Source organism: Microplitis mediator, chromosome 1, assembly GCF_029852145.1.
Source record: "Microplitis mediator isolate UGA2020A chromosome 1, iyMicMedi2.1, whole genome shotgun sequence".
Classification (NCBI taxonomy): domain Eukaryota; kingdom Metazoa; phylum Arthropoda; class Insecta; order Hymenoptera; family Braconidae; genus Microplitis; species Microplitis mediator.
In genome coordinates this window covers 14203609-14223405 of record NC_079969.1, presented here as the reverse complement: position 1 = coordinate 14223405, position 19797 = coordinate 14203609, and the positions used below count along the sequence as shown (strand labels likewise).

General features: G+C 35.6%; 1 protein-coding gene across 9 annotated transcripts in view; it reads left to right on the top strand.

The window, feature by feature from the left end:
• The window catches only part of LOC130677904 (synaptotagmin-7), a 1016663-nt gene that overhangs the window by 519500 nt on the left and 477366 nt on the right, over positions 1-19797 (top strand). For 7 of the 9 annotated variants that reach the window (XM_057484842.1, XM_057484851.1, XM_057484833.1 and 4 more), the window contains one exon: positions 1796-3834. The exons of the other annotated variants lie outside the window; for them this stretch is intronic. In XM_057484842.1, the coding sequence (XP_057340825.1) occupies positions 1796-3820 (2025 nt within the window). In that variant the 3' untranslated portion in view covers positions 3821-3834. Of the gene's footprint in view, positions 1-1795; positions 3835-19797 lie in introns of those variants that run through there. 9 annotated transcript variants of the gene reach the window in all.

Below are 19797 nucleotides of genomic sequence, written 5' to 3'. Positions count from 1 at the left end.
TCATCTTTCGATCAGGGACCAACAGAAGCCGTACCCAGGAGTTTGCAATCCAAAGGTTACAAAGACCAACTTGCAAGTAAGCAGAGAACAACGAAAGGTAGGTGAAAATTACCAATTTCTTTAATATATTACATCCAAATTCTGCATCGAATACACAGAGAGGCCCCCACGGGGTTTATCGTTCGAGTTCTCACAATAAAAATAAAACCTAGAGCTAATCCTCTAGGAAAATCACCCTGTTTGCCCGGTGCCTCCCACTTGAGGCCCACGCGACCATTTCCAATAATTAATTATTATTAATTAATTAAATCCGGACATAACAGTACTAAGAACTAGGAGAACTAATGCAATCGCAAAATTTCATTAAATGAATGGTAAAATAAGAAATTTCAGTCGTCTAGGCATATATATAGGCAAGAAAATTAAAGCTTATTTGAACAGCTTTTAGATGAATTTGATATAAAGTCGATAAGTTATCACATTCAAAAGATATTGAAAGAAGAATAAGTAAAAATATGAATTTTGGGCATTTTGAAAATTTTGAAATGCTATAACTTCTAAACTAATCGACCGATTGAGCTCATTTTCAAACTCGAACAAGATAGTCACCCACAAAATACGTATACTAAGTTTCAAGGTGATCGGTTCGAAATTGTGGCTATAATCAACGGGAAAACCTGCATGAAATTAATTTTTATAATATTTTGTAAATGTTCAAAACCATTTATCTACTAGAAAAAATGGTCAAATCAATGAGCTGTATAGTCAAAATTGTAGGCAATCGAACGAGCTTTCACATAGAACAAACGAAAATAAGCTATATCTTTCTGTTTAGAAGTTACATCCAGTTAGAGCAGCAAACAAATTTTTTTTGAAAATTTCACAAAATTTCAATTTACCATAACTTCTAAACTTATTGGCCGAATTGTCTCATCTTCGAACTCATCCAAGGTAATCGTCCATAGAATAAGTATACTAAGTTCCATTAAGATCGGTGTAGAATTGCGGACGCTATCGTCGGAAAACGGCGCGTTATGTGGTATATATATATATATATCTAATCTAATATATAAAATTCTCGTGTCACGGTGTTCGAACTTGAACTCCTCCGAAACGGCTCGACCGATTTTTGTGATCCTTAGCGTGATTGTCGGCCAGGGTGGAGAATCGGCCAACATCTATTTTTCATCCCCCTAAATGTTAAGGGTAGTCCACCCCTAAATTTTTTTTTTTATTTTTTAGGCAAAATTTTTTGTTTTTATTTTTTTATGACACAGCATACAAAAATACATACAACCCTAAATTTTCACCCCTCTACGATCAACCCTTATATTTTATTTGTTAGTTAAAAAATTTAATTTTTTTTGGCAAAATTTTTTTTTTATTTTTTGATGACTTTCAATAAAAAATCTCATATTACTCTCAATTTTTCACCCCTCTACGATCAACCCCTATTTTTTATTTGTTAATTCCTATCCAGATATTATAATTTCAAGTTCCTTTAATTATGATTTTTTTTTAAATTCAATTCGATCTCCCGCCCTCACCGTTCGACTACTGATCAACTATCAATCGATCAGTTATCGCCACCAGGTGTCACTACTTATCCAGCAAACATTACGTAGTAGGGATGACGACGAAGCCGGTCTCCTGTCTTGCTCACTATACATTTTTCAGCCATGTTTTTTTAGTTTTATTTGTGTATCAATCGTAGCAGTGAATGTTATACCTATTATTTTCATTTTCCTTTGCAAATCTCATATTAATTTTACTGTCATCGTAAAATTATCATTAGTTTTCAGTGCAATGGGCTCAATCGAAAAAATGGATACCCCGCAAGCAAGTGATACCAGTTGATGCGTGCCCCGGTTTATTCAAATCAAATAGTTTGGGTCGTGTATATACCGTCAATCCAAGGCAGACTGAGTGCTTTTATCTGCGACTATTGTTAGTTAATGTCACCGGACCATTGTCATTTCAAGATATACGGAAGGTAGATGGACAACAGTATCCTACGTATAAAGATGCATGCCTTGCTCTAGGCTTGCTAGAAGACGACAATCATTGGGACAGCATGCTTGCTGAAGCAGCATTAAACTGCACAGGAACACAAATTCGTCTACTATTTGCTATAGTACTGACTACATGTTTCCCGGCCCGAGCACAAATGTTGTGGGATAATCACAAAGATTCAATGACTGATGATATATTGTATCGACATCGTACAAGGTGCAACGATCTAACAATATCATTCAGTGATGCAATGTACAATGAAGCATTGATTGCTATCGAGGATCTTTGCATTGCTATTGCGAATTTACCAATCAGCCATTTCGGTATGAGCTCACCGAATCGAAGTGCATCTGATTTACTCAACACAGATATGAATCGTGAACTACAGTACGATACTGTACAAATGGCGAACATTGTTAGCCGCAATGTTCCACTACTTAATGATAAACAAAAAATTATCTACGACCGCATCATGCTGGCAGTTTCGGCAGGACAAGGAAGATTCTTTTTTTTAGATGCACCAGGTGGGACTGGCAAAACATTTCTTATTTCGCTACTTCTTGCCGAGATACGATCAAAAAATGGCATCGCATTGGCCGTTGCATCTTCTGGCATTGCAGCAACTTTATTAGATGGAGGCAGAACAGCTCATTCAGCATTTAAGCTGCCGTTAAACATTCAAAATAATCCAGATGCAGTGTGCAACATAAAAAAACAATCGTCTATGGCCACAGTGCTGAAACAATGTAAAATTATTATCTGGGATGAATGCACTATGGCACACAAACATTCGCTCGAGGCATTGGATAGGACATTAAAGGATATAAAAAACAACGATAAACTATTTGGCGGCACTTTGTTACTCCTTTCAGGTGATTTCAGACAAACACTTCCCGTTATTCCGCGTTCAACCTACGCTGATGAAATCAACGCGTGCTTAAAATCATCGCAACTATGGCGTAATGTTGAAAAAGTACAACTGACGGTGAACATGCGCGTTCAAATGCTTCAAGATCCATCCGCCGAAACTTTCTCTAAACAACTGTTAGATATTGGCGATGGGAAAGTTGCTGTACATGAAAATACTGGATGCATAAAATTACAGACGGACTTCTGCACAATCATCGACTCGCAAAATAGTCTTATCGATCACATATTTCCCGACGTACACACACAATATGCAAATCATAAGTGGCTGGCAGAAAGAGCGATCTTGGCAGCTGAAAATGTGGACGTCAATGGGTTAAATTTAAATATACAAAAGCTGTTGCCTGGGGACTTGGTGTCATATAAATCTATTGATGCAGTTTGCGATACCAAAGAGACTGTGAATTATCCAATTGAGTTCTTAAATTCATTGGATTTGCCAGGCATGCCACCACATCATTTACAATTGAAGGTTGGATCTCCGATTATTCTACTTCGAAACTTAAACCCACCACGGCTATGTAATGGCACACGATTAGTCATTAAAAAATTAATGAAAAACGTTATTGAAGCCATCATCTTGAATGGCAAGTTTCAAGGCGAAAATGTGTTGCTGCCACGAATCCCTATGATACCTACAGATGTGCCAATTGAATTCAAACGCACTCAATTCCCAATTAGATTGGCATTCGCTATGACAATCAATAAGTCACAAGGACAAACATTGTCTGTATGTGGCTTAGATTTGGAAACACCGTGCTTCTCCCACGGACAACTATATGTGGGATGTTCTCGCGTGGGAAAACCATCCAGTTTGTTTGTGTTGGCTAAAGACGGACTAACCAAAAATATTGTACACTCTATTGCGCTAAGAGATTAATTTTTTTCTTTTTTTTAACTGCCATAACTGATAGTAAAAATATAAGTATTTATTTTTGATGTTTAGATAGCTATCAAAGACTGTTATTTAAAATATATTCGTTACTCTAATAAAGATTTATTTATTAACCTACATAAAACATACTTTATTCTTTATAATGCATTCGATTATAAATACTTCCCCGCAACTTATAGTAGATTATTTTTTTATTTAACTATAAAAATGTTTCCTAGAAATAACATACATGGAAAAATAACGTTTGCCGGGTCAGCTAGTATATATATATATATTAGGGTGATCCAAAAAATAATAATTTTTTTTTTCTTCCAAACAGGTTCAAAAGTTTCATTTAGATAAAAAAAGACGCCTGTAAAAATTAGAGCTCTTAATATTAATATTAAGAGGTTCCTCATCGCACTTTTCTATTTTCCATAAGAATAACATGGGAAAAATTTTTTTTACGTCTTCTGATTTCTATAAGTAGCTAACGATGCGTCATAGGAATAATTGGCTGGCATATTTTTGTAGGGAATTGAATGCTCTACAAAAAAAGATTCTTATCATTTTTTGAGGAATCTATTTGTTCAAAAGTTATTTGAGGTTGAAGTCGAATTCATATTAAATTTTGAGATTTTCTACTTTTCCGGCGAAACTATCAGACATTACAAAATATCATCTGACCTTTTTTGTAGACAATTTTATTTCCAATAAAGGTTTTTCGAATTCCACATTGTTTTCTACTTATTTTTATTTTAATGTCAAGCTCTTAAAATCGATCAGAAGACTATTTTTTCATGAACGTGACATTAAAATAAAAATAACGAGAAAACGATGTGGAATTCGAAAAAACTTTATTGGAAATAACTTTTAGGAGATAAAATTGTCTACAAAAAAAGTCTGATGATATTTTGTAATAAGTCTGATAGTTTCGCCGGAAAAGTAGAAAATCTCAAAATTAAATATGAATTCGACTTCAACCTCAAATAACTTTTGAACAAATGGATTCCTCAAAAAATGATAAGAATCTTTTTTTGTAGAGCATTCAATTCCCTACAAAAATATGCCTGCCAATTATTCCTATGACGCATCGTTAGCTACTTATAAAAATCAGAAGACGTAAAAAAAATTTTTCCCATGTTTTTCTTATGGGAAATAGAAAACTGCGATGAGGAACCTCTTGAAGTTTATATTAAAAGCTCTAATTTTCACAGGCGTCTTTTTTTATCTAAATGAAACTTTTGAACCTGTTTGGAAGAAAAAAAAAAGTTTGTTATTTTTTGGATCACCCTAATATATATATATATATATTAGGGTGCTCCGTTTGAAACGAAGATTTTTTTTTTTTCGTTCCCCATCGAAAATCTTGTTCTACATGTAAAAATAAAAATTCAGTAAAATTTTGAGCTCTTAATAACAAATTTAAGAACTGGAACAACGTCGTTGAAGTTTTCCCATGCTAAAAGCATGTAAATTTTGATTCTTTTCTTTTTATCGAATAAAACTCAGCCCCATATTCACGTATCTTATCGGTTCAAAGTTTTCTTGGAAGAGAATTGTATGCTCTCTGAAAAAGCCTGTATGTGCTTAGCAGTACCTTCAACTACAGCCCTCATGGAAGCCTTGAAAGTCTAATTTCCTACGAAATTAGTGGTTTTTTGTTGTTAACTTGTAAACGGTTGACTTTTGGGAAAAAAAGTACATGATGTTTTTTGTAGGAAATTTAGTCTTCTACAAAAAAGTTCTCATAAGTCAAATCTCTAAAATCAATATTTAAAAAGATATATGAACTTTAACTAAGTAAAATTCGAAATTTTAGCTAAATGTCAATGTTCAATACTATACAATATATTCAGTTATTAACTTACGGTAAGTATCAATTAATATATATTTATATAAAATATAAAATGCCCGTAATTATTCATCGAAATTGTTCTTAAGTACTAACCTCATTTGTAATTCTTTTGAAATATTGAATGATTAAAACACAGGATTGAAGAATCTCGTTCGAATTTTCGATGTCCTCGGGAACTAACAGATGGATTATGTTAAAAAAAACATGGTTTATGTAATGGTTTTGAATTATAAAACCGTTAATCTTGACATTTAGCTAAAATTTCGAATTTTACTTAGTTAAAGTTCACATATCTTTTCAAATATTGATTTCAGAGATTTGACTTTGAAGAACTTTTTTGTAGAAGACTAAATTTCCTACAAAAAATGTCATGTACTTTTTTTCCCAAAAGTCAACCGTTTACAAGTTAACAACAAAAAACCACTAATTTCGTAGGAAATTAGACTTTCAAGGCTTCCACGAGGGCTGTAGTTGGAGGTACTGCTAAGCACATACAGGCTTTTTCAAAGAGCATACAATTCTCTTCCAAGAAAACTTTGAACCGATAAGATACGTGAATATGGGGCTGAGTTTTATTCGATAAAATGAAAAAAATCAAAATTTACATGCTTTTAGCATGGGAAAACTTCAACGACGTTGTTCCAGTTCTTAAAATTGTTATTAAGAGCTCGAAATTTCACTGAATTTTTATTTTTACATGTAGAACAAGATTTTCGATGGGGAACGAAAAAAAAAAAATCTTCGTTTCAAACGGAGCACCCTAATATATATATATGGGTCATTCCATGTCAATTCGACCAATAGTTGGAATCGACCCCTTTCGATTTGGACGAATTTCGGTCAGAAGTTTTCTCTCATCATATAACGAAGTTCTGCCAAGGGAAAAAAAATAAAAAAATTTTTTTCAAAAGTTATGCAATTTTGAAAATTTCACTAATTTTCCTGTTTCTTAAACTTAGTCTTCAATGATCTCGAAAACTATTACAATTACTCTAATGATCTGAGCTAGGTTTTAAAGAGGATACTTAAAGGTACCAAAAAAAAATTTTTTTGAAATAATTTTTCAAAAATTCGCTTTTTGGGAAAATTTTGAAATTTCCAAAATTGCAAAAGTCGATGACCGCCATCAAATTTTTCGCTCAAATTTTTTCCTAGAGTACCTCTAATTGATTTCAAAAGATCCTGAAATTTTTGAGTAGGGGTTTTTTTTTGTTCAAAAGATATAAATTTTTGAATTTTAGGAAAAAAAAAATTTTCTTTCTTTGGCATTGGCTGAATAAAACAATGATAAATTCACTTGTAATTTTTAATTTTAAGGCTCAAAAATTTATGTTAATGCAATAGAGTCAACAAAAAACTTATTAATGTGATATTTTTGTTTTTCAGCTACATTTTGTTTTTAAATTGGATATAATTGTGTTAGAATGATCGTTTTTTCTTAGCCCCTTGCTGTGGTGTTGATTTCGCACTTCTTTTTCTCAATCGGAAAATAAATAGTATTATTAGTATACATGTATATTCGATTCATATAAAATTTCCATTGAAGAATAGCTTTTCAATAATTCTATTTACTTTCTGATTGAGAAAAAGAAGTGCGAAATCAACACCACAGCAAGGGGCTAAGAAAAAACGATCATTCTAACACAATTATATCCAATTTAAAAACAAAATGTAGCTGAAAAACAAAAATATCAGATTAATAAGTTTTTTGTTGACTCTATTGCATTAAAATGAATTTTTCAGCCTTAAAATTAAAAATTACAAGTGAATTTATCATTGTTTTATTCAGTCAATGCCAAAGAAAGAAAAATTTTTTTTTCCTAAAATTCAAAAATTTATATCTTTTGAACAAAAAAAAACCCCTACTCAAAAATTTCAGGATCTTTTGAAATCAATTAGAGGTACTCTAGAAAAAAATTTAAGCGAAAAATTTGATGGCGGTCATCGACTTTTGCAATTTTGGAAATTTCAAAATTTTTCCAAAAAGCGAATTTTTGAAAAATTTTTTCAAAAAAATTTTTTTTTGGTACCTTTAAGTATCCTCTTTATAACCTAGCTGAGATCATTAGAGTAATTGTAATACTTTTCGAGATCTTTGAAAAATAAGTTTAAGAAACAGGAAAATTTGTGAAATTTTCCAAATTGCATAACTTTTGAAAAAAATTTTTTTATTTTGTTTCCCTTGGCAGAACTTCGTTATATGATGAAAGAAAACTTCTGACCAAAATTCGTCCGAATTGAAAGGGGTCGATTCCAACTATTGGTCGATTTGACATGGAATGACCCATATATATATATATTTTTTTTAACGGGTTTTTCACCACCGGGGATCCACCGGAGTTAAGTCCGAATACATTTACGATTTTTGGCAAACTTGTTCAAAATTATTAGTTGGGCGCCAGGTGATGTAATGATCACCAAATAAACAATTATCAAAATCGGCTTAGGGTGGCGGATCGGGGAAAGGTCAGGCACTTAAGATTACGATAAATAATTGATCAGAATTAAACACAATAAGTAGTCGTATATTAAACACAAAATAATTGATCGGTATCACAAAAATAATCGGTTACAAACAAAATATAAACTGCCGTTGTCGGCCTGACTCGACATTGACAAAACAAAAAAAAATCGTAGTTGATCGAAAAACACAATTAGTCCTTTGCTCAGAGAAAACACATTCGGTTGTTGAAATAAAAATAAACTTATTTTATTTTTCACAAAGAATACTTGACGAATGGCGTCAGAGTATTGTAAACGGAAAGACCCTACTACCGTACGAATGAGACACGGATAATCTGTAATTCTCAGGATTGCTCGATGAAATAAAATAAAATACAAAATAATATTTTATTTCGGTAACGCGTGAAATTTCACTATCATATCGATTACACGTAATTAATTATTTCATCAATTATTTATTATCGCACTTAACTTGTTAATTAACAAATCGGTTGTACACTTTGTTCAGTTTCGGGCCGAGGCTTCGGCTTGTTCACTGGTTCACGAACTCGGTTACTGTCGATCGAAATTAATTGTCGCGATTTATTGTTCGATGATCAAACTCGGATTGATCTTCAGTCGTAATTCAAATTGTTCATACGTCGGAATCAAAATTGGTCGTTTGGTCGAGTCGAATTAGTCAAATAGAAAAAAACGTGGCCGCTCCGTTCGGCGTCTATCCTGGATCTCTCGTGACAATCAGTGCGTCGGGTCGATTGTTCGGTCCAAGTCGGAATTTTCGCTCATAGGTGTCACCAGAATTGGTTCACCGGATAACTATTTATTTTATTCAAATAATTTCAAACCTCGGGTCGATGTCGAATTTTCATCATGTTACAAAACCTCCCTCCGACATTGGCACGGGGTTTCGAGGTGGTTGATCGGTTCGATCGAGTCGTTTGGCGCTTGTTCCTCAGTCGTTGTTCGGTTTGGTCGTCAGGTTGAACCTCGTACCCTGATCCACTTGTTCTGTTGGTCGTCGATCGGTCCGGTTCGTTGTTCGGTGGTTGTCGATGGATCGGCGGTCGTTGCATGGTCCATCTTGACCAGTATCGGTTGCAAGTCCAGCAAGTCGGGTTTGGGCCGTTTTCGGCACCACACGACCAGCAATATTCAGATCGGCGTAGTTTCGGGCAGTCATGATGACCATGACCTGCTTGTCGACAATTGAAGCACTTACCACGAAGCTTCAATTCAATTGTCGGACTCAAATCGGCTCGTCAGCTTCACGGGGCTGGTTTCGGTGGTACAATCGATCTCAGTGTCGTTTTCGGTGGTATAATCGAGGTCGGTGTTGTTGGCGGCGATATTTTCGATGTCAGTGTCGTTTTTGGTGGTATAATTGAAGTCGGTTTCGTTGTCGGTGACATTTTCGATGTCGGTATCGTTTTCGGCGGTATAATCGGTTTTGATTTCGACGATGGATTTGATATCGATGTTTGCGATGTTGTCGATATCGTATTCGGCGATGTTGTCAGTGTCGGTATCGGCGATATAGTCGGTGTCGATTTTGGCAGCATTGTCGGTGCCAGTTCTGAAGGTGTTATCGATGTCGGTGTCGACGAAATACTCGATGTCGGTGTCGTTATCGGCGATGTTATTGGTATCGGTTTCGGCAATATACTCGACGTCGGTGTCGTTGATCGTTTTGAATCACTCGATGAGTAACCACTGCTCGAATCGGTGTCTTCTTTTATCGATTCGTTCGGTGAACGTTTTTCATAATTTTTCACGGTCGTAATCGCTGCTGGTTGGTCGTTGATTGTCCAAGGTGTGTCGACGTGTCGCTTTCGTCGAGGTGCACGATATAGTCGGTCGCGGCGTGATTCTTCGGTTCCTGATACACTAGCATTTAGGGTAATCAGGATTTCTCGTACCGAGTCGTTAATCCACTCGTAACCGGATTCGGATCCTACCGAACTCGGTGTATAAGCTTTCTGCTTGCGCAGTTTAGCAGCGACAGCTTCCTCCTGGAGACGGAAGGCTTCGATTTGTCGGGCCATCTCTCGTTCGATGGCTTCCAGGCGCGTTCGTTCAGCGGATAGGCTAGCATGTGCTCTCATAGCCTCAACGTAAGTACTGGTCGAACTTTTGCGAGTGGATAGCGTCGGTGAAGCAAATGGATTCGAATTGCGAACCTTGGTCCGAGGTTATACGTTTTGGTACTCCATGGCGAGAAATCCAGTGCAGCGATAGTGCGTGTGCTACCGTCTCTGCAGTTCCATTGGATAACGGGACAGCCTCAGGGAACCTCGTGAATCGGTCGATGATAGTCAGGCATTGATTGAAGCCTCTTGAAGTTTTTAAAGACATTAGATCGATGTGTATGCTATCACGTCGCAAGAACTGGCAGTTGCTCAACAAAACGACGATAAACTTCAGCAGTTGCTACGTCAAACAACTGCTTTAAATTTAAAGTCGATTCAACACGATAATGGATCTGCACTGTATTGTGACACTGCGTCAGGTACAGTGCGTCTATATGTTCCAGAGCCGCTGAGAAATAAGGTGTCCAATTCACTGCACTCGCTAGCTCATCCCGAAATTAAAGGATCACTAGTTGGTCTCTTAACGATACGTCTGGCCGTCAATTAATAAAGATTGCCGAGAGTAAGCGAATTCGTGCATCGATTGCCAGAAAAAAAAGAGCCATTCGGCCTAACCCGGAAGGGAAAAATAGATTTCTTATGTAAATACAATAAAGCTACAATAGTGTACTTAATACGTATTTTGTAAGCTTAAACATGAATTTCAAAGAAATGATTTATGCCTTATCATTTAGAAGTTATTAGAAGACTAAGCTGCAAAAATAAGCTCTTTTTATTTTTTGTGAAATTTTTGATATCATCAAATTAATAGGAACGATGTTTAAAAAATAAAGTATTACAGTGAAAATTAAAGCTAATCGTCCAGATTTAAAGATATATTTTACAGAATTGAGTTATCATTATCGGTTCGAAAGTTATTTAAGGATAAAGCCAGAAAATCCATTTTTATGAAAATCGAAAAAAAATTTCAAACACCCACAACTTCCAAACTAATCGACCGATTGGGCTCATCTTTGAAGTTGATCAAGGTAATCGTCCAATAAATAAGTGCATAAAATTTCATTAAGATCCGTTCAGAATTGCGGGCGCTATTGTGATGACAAGGCGCGTTATATCGTATATATATATATGTGTCGGAAAGTCATTACAAGCTTGGGCTTTGTCCCGAGTATTGGTCTCAATATTAATATTTCTCAATTTTATTTGAACTATACACGAATAATAATTATGCAACACAGTGATTTAATATTAAAAGTATTGTTCACAAATAATGATACTTAGACAAGTAATATAATGAAGATAGTGTCGCACAAATATTAAAATACACTAAATACTAATTAATGCAATAATTGATTACAAAGGAAATTATAATAATTGTAATACATGACAGTCCCATAATATTCAAATAAAACCCGATCGAATAATTTACAAATACTACAGCAAACTAGGCTCGAGAACGAATCCACGGTCGACAGGACAACTTGAACTCGCACAACGAATGCTCAATCAGAACTGACCAACTCAACTAGTTCAAAAACTCTGTACTCTTCATAAAAAACCTTTTAGTCAAAATATTCAAAGGAGGACAACAATCACATTATCTTACTACCTTGTCCTCTGTGTCTTACTATACCCATCCTGTGACCGTGGCTACGTTTGGTGAACAGATGTCACAGCGAGCCTAAGCTTCCCGCAATAAACATAATCTACTTAAGTTGTAAACAACTAGAACTTAAATTTTATTCAATTGTTATTGTAAAAACTAGTCTCGACTGTTGGAAATTTCCCGTCCCATTGGAAAACCCTGTTTTATTCTTTCATCTCCAACATATATATATATATTGTTGTAGACATTGAAAAAAAATTCTCTAGAACTTTTAGCTCTTAATTTTGATTCTAAGTACACGGAAAAAAATAGATAGGAATGGTTACTGTGCTACACAGGAATGATCGTAAAGTATGTAAAAACTAACCTTAGCACATTACTAGTTCTCGTTATAATAGGAATGGGTCGTTTTTACATACGACTGAGTATGATCTAACATAGCAACCATTACTATGTTACACATTATGCCGAAAACATGACTGGTTATCGTGTTCACAGTCACTGTTCGCTTCCTAGATAATACAGATTCCTTTCGGCAGTCGATGTGTTACTATATAAAATAGGTATATGTCCTGTGTTGAGATGCGAAAGATTCCTCGGACAAATGCGTTCCATTGTCGTTCAGCATAGTAACCATTCCTGTGCTGGACAGGAACTGTTGCTTTCAGTCACATGTCTGAGTGCTGTTTAAAACATAAATTCCCGCTAAACAGTAGTCAGACATGTGGCTGAAAACAACAGTTCCTGTCCAGCACAGGAATGGTTACTATGCTGAACGACAATGGGACGCATTTGACCGGGGAGTCTTTCGCATCTCCACACAGGACCTATACCTATTTTATATAGTAACACATCGACTGCTGAAAGAAATCTGTATTATCTAGGAAGCGAACAGTGACTGTGAACACGATAACCAGTCATGTTTTCGGCATAATGTGTAACATAGTAATGGTTGCTATGTTAGATCATACTCAGTCGTATGTAAAAACGACCCATTCCTATTATAACGAGAACTAGTAATGTGCTAAGGTTAGTTTTTACATACTTTACGATCATTCCTGTGTAGCACAGTAACCATTCCTATCTATTTTTTTCCGTGTACTTTAAATTTGATTTTGAAATTTTCCCATTTAAAATACATGGAAAAGTTAGGATTTTTTTTTTACTTCTCTATAGCTCAGCGGTGTTTTACGTTACATTTATGTTCATAAGTGGTATTTGTAGGTATTTAGTTGCTCTTTCAGAGCTCTCAAGAAATTATACCCTAACTTGTATATTTTGAGGTGGGGTCTCAGTAGAAGTTAATTTCTTAATAACAAACGCTTTTGTTTTGCATTTTATCGGGAAACCGTCAGAGTTACGGCTCAGATTTGGCCAATTAGGTTCGGAAAATTCGATGCTCTACAAAAAAAGTCCTGTGATGAAATTCGTTAAAGTCGATAGGTTAAAAGTTCTGAGGCTTTTAAAATTAAAAAAAAATAAACATCAATAATTTGGTATGTTTAACATAAGTTGAATATAATAAAATATTTATTTGTGGCTCTATTTTTTTTTTAGCTAAACACAACGTATAACTGACAACATAATTTAAAAAAAAACATAAGTAAATTGTATCGGAGGGTGGAGCAATGCAGCCTCTCTGAAATTTTGATCAAAATAAATTTTTTTTTTCGTCTAATTACTATAAATCCCTTATATTTGCGCATTTTTAACCCTACGCATGACACCTGGGGTAAAATGGATCAGCCAAAAATAAAAAAAAAATAATTCGTTCAAATTTTTATCATCAAATTAAAAAAAAATTTAATATATTTGCTCATTTTTAGCCCTACCCATAACACCTAGGACAAATTGGACCAGCCGAAAATTCTGAAAAAATCATTCTTTCATATTTTTATCGTCAAATTATAAAAAATGTAATATATTAATCCATTTTTTCGGCTGATTCACTATAGTTGGGGCAAATTTGGCCACTGAAAATATTCAAAGATAATAATTTATTTTGTAATTGATAAAATTTTTGAATAATGCAAAATAATCTGTAATCTCAAAATTCAAAAAACACGATCTTTCGGTTCAAAATAATGACGAATAAGAAAGGTAGAATTTTTTTTTTTCATTGAATAACAATTAGTATTTAAGCTAATTGAAGGGGAACGATTTATTATACCTTTAAAAATTTTTATTGAGTAATATAAAACCAAAAATAGTTGTCAAGGAAATGAAATACATTCTTAATGATAAAACCAATTGAAAAAAAAAAAATTTCTATCATTTTTTGGAGGGAGGCTTCTCTGCCCCACAAAAAAAATTTTATTTAGAAATTCGGCTAAATGTCCATAAATTTGTTCGAAATACGACAAAAGTAAAGTGATCTGATGGTTGAAAGCCACAAAAAGTAATAATTGGCTTAGGGAGGCCGCTCTGTCCTACCCTCCCCTCTGTAATTAATAAAGTAATTTGCATCAATTCGGAGGGAATTGAATACTCTTATTTGTATATTTTTAATTAATTTTTGTCTTTATTATGTGCATATCTCTGAATGAATTCTTTTTTAGTAGGTACGATATTCCATGACCTTGAATTGGATTTAATTCTGAACCCTACTTTGATTATTATTTGATTAATAAATTTCTTTTTTTTTCCTATTTCGCGTTTCTCAGAATGCATTCTTTTGAAATCGGTGCAGTAATTAGCAATCTCGAACTAGCTTCTGTGATCAATACCACAAGTACTGTACTTTATTGAATTATCTCTTTATTGACACTGTCAAATTAAAAATATCAAAATAAGAGTATTCAATTTCCTACGAATTGATGTAAATTAATTAATGATATACAATTTATTCATTTTTTTTTAACTTCCCACTAAAAAAATTGAAAATTTTCAAAAATTCGGGAAGTTATTGGTTTCGGTCCGATTTGCAAAAACCGAATTTCTATCAGATTTTGACGTTTTGAGATTCTAGGAAGCTATCCTGACTATTTTCACGATGACGTCCGAGTGTATGTATGTATGTAAATATTCATAACTCTTAAACAGATGAAGCGATTTTGGTCTCTAAAGTGTCATTCCATGCAGCTTGTTAATATCTTGAAGCTGTAAAAATTTGAGCTTAATCGGTAAGGTGCGTTCGGAGATATGTCAAAAATAAAATTTTTTCAAATATGTTTTATTTGGATAACTTTTAATTTGCTCGATGGATTGATTCCAAAATCTTATCAGCTCTAAAACTTTATAAACCGCGTCTAATGCCACCTCGACCATCAAAATCGGTTCATTCGTTCAAGAGAAACCGTTAACAAAAGAATTAAAAGAAAAATTTTTTTTTGGTTTTTTTGAAATTTCTTAAAAACGACTCGATCAATCAATTTCAAACTTTGATCAGCTTTAGAACTCGATAAAACACGTTGATTGCTGTCTCAACCATCAAAATCGGTTAATTCGTTCGCGAGATATCATGGGAGAAAGAAATGCTAAAAAATGTTTTTTTTTTACATAATAGCGTACGAGAGTATTATCGGGCTCGAAGAACTCGAAAATGTATTCACAACAAGTGAATTGCAGAAGTCGAAAAGCATACAAAGACTGCAATCCAGCTTTTGTAGCAGCGTGTAGCTAGTCCTTGAAAGTATTTTAGTTGAACAGGCCCAGCGTAGTCTACGCCAGTGCTTTCAAAGACGAGTGAAGGTGAGACACGAGATGTAGGCAGTTGACTTATCAACTGTTGAGATCGCTGAGCTCTCTGTCTTACGCAGACAACACAGCGTTGAATGTGAGATTTAATTGGGATTCGTCCCCCAAAGATCCAGCACTTCTTGCGCACGGCAGCTAGCGTCAGTTGCGTACCTCCATGCATTGTGCGAGCATGCGCATCAGAGATGATGAAATGAGAGAGATGACAATTCTTTGGTAGTATTGGTGGATGCTTGCTGTCCGTGTCGAGATGAGAATTTTGTAGTCGCTCACCAACTCGTACAATATCCGTAGAATCGATGTAATCTGTGAGACGTGAGAATGGATGAGATTTCAAGAACGGTTTGTTTTGTGATAATTGTGAGATTTCGTTCTTGAAATATTCTTGTTGTGTTGCTTTGATCCAAAAGTACAAAGCTGAATGTAAATCAGCTGGTGTGAGTGGTGGGACGTGAAGAGATGATGCAGGAATTTTTTTGAAGACTGCAACTTCTCGCTTAACAATTACAGTGATCCTGAACGATTTGGTGAGATTTGATGATGATTCAAGCAAGTCACCAAGTGGTAAACTTGGACTGGTGACTGCGAGATGAGATTGAGCTGATTTGCGTTTAGTGTCCACTTCAGGATTTTCTTGAGATTTAAATTTTGGCCATTTGTAAGATATCTCTAGTAACCAGGTTGGACCTGACCACCCGAGTTGATGAGATTGAAGTTGAGATGGAGTCAAACCCCTGGAAGCACAGTCTGCAGGATTCTGTTTTCCTGAAATCAATTTCCAGTTGACTACTGGTAGATTTTGTTGGATTGATTGAACTCTGTTTTTAACAAACTCTTTCCAATTACTTGGTTCTTGCTTGATCCAGGCAAGAGCCACCGCTGAGTCTGTCCAAAGATAAACTGGAACATCTTGGAGATTGAGAGTTGTTCGCACTTGTGAGATGAGTTCAGTGAGAAGCAAAGCTGCTGATAGCTCGAGACGAGGAATGGTGAGACGTTTCAATGGTGCAACTCGAGTCTTTGCACAGACAAGAGTTATTTTTGCTGGTGTGAGATGATGATAAGTCTTGATGTAAACAGCAGCGGCCATTGCATGCTGTGATGCATCAGAGAATTCATGGATCTCGATGTTCGAGGTGTCGGATGAGATGTTTAGCCAGCGAGGAATTTGAAGTTAAGATAATTCAGGTAATTCATCTCGGTATTTCTTTCAACGGTGAATTATCTGAGGTGAGAGTGAATCGTCCCATCCAATTTTTTCTAGCCATGATCTTGCATCAAGATTTTAGCTTTGATGACTACAGGTGAGATGACCCCCAGTGGATCGAATAACTGGGCTGTTTCTGGTATAATTGATCTTTTTGTGACAGCAGCCTTTTGAGATGTATGACCAGTAAATGTGAGATGATCTGGTTGACACTTCCAGGAAAGTCCAAGAATTTTTGATGTAGATTCGTCGAACTCATGAGAATTTGAGATGTTAGATGATGGCAATTTGCTGAACTGCGGGTGGTTGCTTTTCCACTTGGCTAGTGGAAAACAACCAGCAAGACATATTGCTTCCACTTAAGATGCGATGTTGTTGAGATGATTTACGTTATCAGCGCCTCCACAGATATCATCCACGTAACTGTCCTTTTCAAAAGGTTCAACAGCTAGTGGATACTTATCTCCTTCTTCGATGATAAGCTGTTTGAAAACACGGCTAGCTAGATATGGTGTTGGACGCGTACCGTATGTAACGGTGGTGAGATGATATGATTGAGGTTGATGGTCATCATCTACCCAGAGGATCCGTTGATAATCCCAATCGTCTGGGTGTACGTTGATTTGACGAAACATTTTTGTGATGTCCGTGGTGAAAATGAATTGGTGTCTTCTGACATACAGTAAGACATCAAAGATGTCAGACTGCAGTTTTGGACCCGCGTGAAGTGTGTCATTTAGTGAGATGCCTGAGGTTGTAGTACTGGAGCCGTTGAAAACGACTCTCAGCTTAGTTGTTGTTCTTTCTTCTCGAAGAACACAGTGATGAGGTAGATAGTAGGTGATGTGAGATGATAAATATGAATCTGGGACTTTTTGCATGTGACCCATGGCCTCATACTCCGTGAGAAAGTCCTTGTAGAGATGATTGAACTCAGGCTTTTGTGAGATGTTTTTTATTAGTCGATTGAGACACTTGGTGGCAATGTCCATTGAGTGCCCAAGCTGTTGAGATGATGATTTGAATGGTAATCGCACGGTATACCTACCAGTGTGATCACGAGAGTGAGTTGATTGAAAGTAAGACTCACATTCAGCTTCTTCTACCGTGAGAGACTCGTTGAGATGTGATGAAACTTCTTCAAGTTGCCAAAACTTGACGATTGAATCATGAAGTTGATCGTTAGAGATGATATGGTGAGATCTGCTTGGTGATTGTTGTGATTGAGATGATACTGGACCAAGTATGGACCAGCCAAAAATTGTTTTGATGGCAACTGGATCACCAAGTGAACCAGTTCGAACTCCAGGTTTGATGATTTTTCCATAACAATCTGCGCCGATAAGTAGATCAATTTTATCGGACTTGAAATAGTCTGGATCGACCAATTGCAGATTGTTGGGATGATTCCACGAATGTTTCTTGATTGAAACAGCTGGCAGCTCAGCTGTGAGTTTTTTGAGAATGTGTGCAGAGATGATAACACTATCATCAGAGTGAAGTGAGGCGAGTGAGATGTTTACAGCTCCTATTGTAGTTCAAGATGATTCACTGCCAACTCCAACAATTGGAATTTGAGATGAAATGATGTCAAGTTGACAATTATTGACTATTGTCCGTGATATGAGTGTGAGTTCCGACCCAGGGTCGATGAGAAGGCCGATAATTTGATAATTCTCATCTGCGTAGTTGAGAATGGCCTTAGCAGTGACCAGTAAGACACTGGGTCGTGATATTGCTCTTGAAATGTCATGTGAGTGGTTAATTTGTACTGAATTGAGTGCTGCTGAGTGAGATGATAACTTGAGATCGTTGATGTCAACTTTTGTTGAACTTGAGGTGAGGTGAGAACTGGTTGTCAAGCGATTGAGGTAAGCTGAGAGTGAGAGATCGAGAGGTGAGATTGTAATTGAATTCAGAGAGATGATGCAAGATAAGTTTAAGCGATGATATGCGGCCCATTTGTAATGCCAGTTTATTCTAAACGGCAGCCATTTTCGGAATTGAGATGTAAGTCTGTAATTAAAGTGATATGAGAAAAACAAAATAAATTAAATGTGAAAAATAATACAGACCGAACCGACAGCGGCTGGTGATGATTGTTGGTGAGATGCAGCGACGTTGAGATGACCTTGAGACAATTTGATATGATGTACGCACTAACAAAATGCACTAGTCACTTCACAAAGTGTAATTTGCACTGATGTGTCCCTTATCACTTTTTCCACCAATGCAGTACCACGTCCAGGGTACTCAGCAATGCACTGGTGTTAATTGACTATGATGATGCACTTTTTAGAGATGAAATTTCACTGAATTTAACACCACTTAAGCTATCCGACTCGAAGGACCAATGTTTTTAATCACTTAAATATACTAATGCAAAAAATCAAAGGAGCAGAAAAATTTTATAAATTTTTTAGTGATTTTTGGAAGGCTGTAACTTGGTGAAAAATGATCGTATCGAGATTTCAAAAAAAGCATTTTACAGCTTGAAATCTCTACTTTTGGTGCATTGTTTTCAAAATTTTTCATAAGCTCCGGTTATTGCGCAAACATGAGAAATACCGCGAGACAAAAAATTTCTAAATTTTTTTTTTTTCCGAAGAGCCCACGGACCGCGAAAAAATTCTTTCTACTAAACGAATGCATAGTTAGTTTAGCAAATTTATTCAGCTTCAATATGTTTTTTTTTTGTAACCTCGTAGGACGATTTGTCGCAGGGATATCAGCCTTCAAACAGAAAATGATCCTATTGGCTTTGAACATCGATATTCCAGGTACCAATGATCGCACAGAAAGTTGAAGGGCGGCGGTGAAAACTTGAATAAATTCCCTACAAGACCCTGTCATCATTTTTTGAAAAAAAAAATTTTTTTTATTTTTAACATCCATCAGAAGTAAGTACAAAAAAATGACTATTTTTGGTTTTTTAGTAAATCAACCGCTACTCTGCAAATATCGATAAAAAATGCCATTCGGCAGCCGAAATAGAAGGAGATGTCTCATTGTTTAATTTTTTTCACTGTTCAAATGAAAGCTAATAATAAAATAAGATTTTTTTTT